This window comes from Eutrigla gurnardus, assembly GCF_963514095.1.
Source record: "Eutrigla gurnardus genome assembly, chromosome: 8".
Taxonomy (NCBI): Eukaryota; Metazoa; Chordata; class Actinopteri; order Perciformes; family Triglidae; genus Eutrigla; species Eutrigla gurnardus.
The window spans coordinates 27,854,371-27,855,450 of NC_139922.1; the positions used below are offsets into that span (position 1 = coordinate 27,854,371).

The 1,080-nt window shown below is 48.5% G+C and overlaps 1 protein-coding gene across 1 annotated transcript in view; it reads right to left on the reverse strand.

The window, feature by feature from the left end:
• Positions 1 to 267: 267 nt before the first annotated feature.
• The window catches only part of rbm38 (RNA binding motif protein 38), a 4,958-nt gene continuing 4,145 nt past the window's right edge, over positions 268 to 1,080 (reverse strand). Inside the window, exons 3-4 of the mRNA XM_084015353.1 lie at positions 734 to 788; positions 268 to 370 (exon numbers count right to left, since the gene is read on the reverse strand). Coding sequence (XP_083871479.1) covers positions 283 to 370; positions 734 to 788 — 143 coding nt within the window. The 3' untranslated portion in view covers positions 268 to 282. The remainder of the gene's footprint in view (positions 371 to 733; positions 789 to 1,080) is intronic.

Genomic DNA, 1,080 nt, shown 5'->3' on the forward strand with positions numbered 1-1,080 from the left:
ATAGCTGTTTAACGTAGCCGACATGTTGAGTCCTTCAGTAACGTATACTTGTGTTTCCAGCAGGTCAAACCAGCAGAAGATTGATTGATTTCAGGTGTTTTTACAAACCTAAAGAGTATAAATCAAACAGTATGTCATGACGAAGAACCAGAGATTCATAGAAAGGATTTCTTTCTTATTTGATGCACTGTTGGAATCAGATGCGTTTAAAGAACCACGGTGAAGATGTTCTGCTTTTCTTCACAACCAGCAACAAGCCCAAATCACAGCGGTTACACCTCCTCACGCCCACATCTGTGACCCCAGAACTATGATTTCAGCTCCCTGACCTCTCGTGGGATTGCAGCGCTGCAGGTTGGTAACCTCGGCCCTAAAACACCCGGAGATATGACATAGATATGAAATATAACGGAGATGAGGGGATGCAGGGGAGTTTCACTAAAGGTCTTGTTGCCTCAGCGAAGTCAGGCGTGAGAGGAACTCAGAACTGAACCTCGTGTGTTTGATGTCCCGCAAAGAGAAGGAAGACAAATCAGAATGTGATGTACGGATGAAGATCTGCAGGGTTTTTAACAAGCGTCATTGTGTTTCTTCCACGTTGCCAGAGTGGCGTCACGGCCCTGAGTGTGTCAAGGACGGAGGAGGGAGATGTATTGTGTTGAGGAGGAGGAGGAGGAGGAGGAGGAAGAGCAGGTGAGATAGAGAGAGAGGTATTGATTCAGTTCCAGCTTACCCATATTGCCTCTGAGCCCACGTAGGATGGACTTGCTGAACTCCGACAGAGAGACCTGAAGACAAAGAGGAGAGAGAGAGAGGCAGCGGTGAGGAGGGATGTTTTTAGCTGCCGGCTAAAGAGAGGAAGAGAGAGAGACAGAGAGACAGAGAGAGAGAGAGAGAGAGAGAGAGAGAGAGACAGAGAGACAGAGAGACAGAGAGAGAGAGAGAGAGAGAGAGAGAGAGAGAGAGAGAGAGAGAGCCGACTCTCAGCCTCGTCTGTCTGTTGTGTGTCTGTTGTCCTCGGCGGACGCACACACATAACAATGCACGCTGTTGAACACAAACGTCCGTGACCTCGCTGCC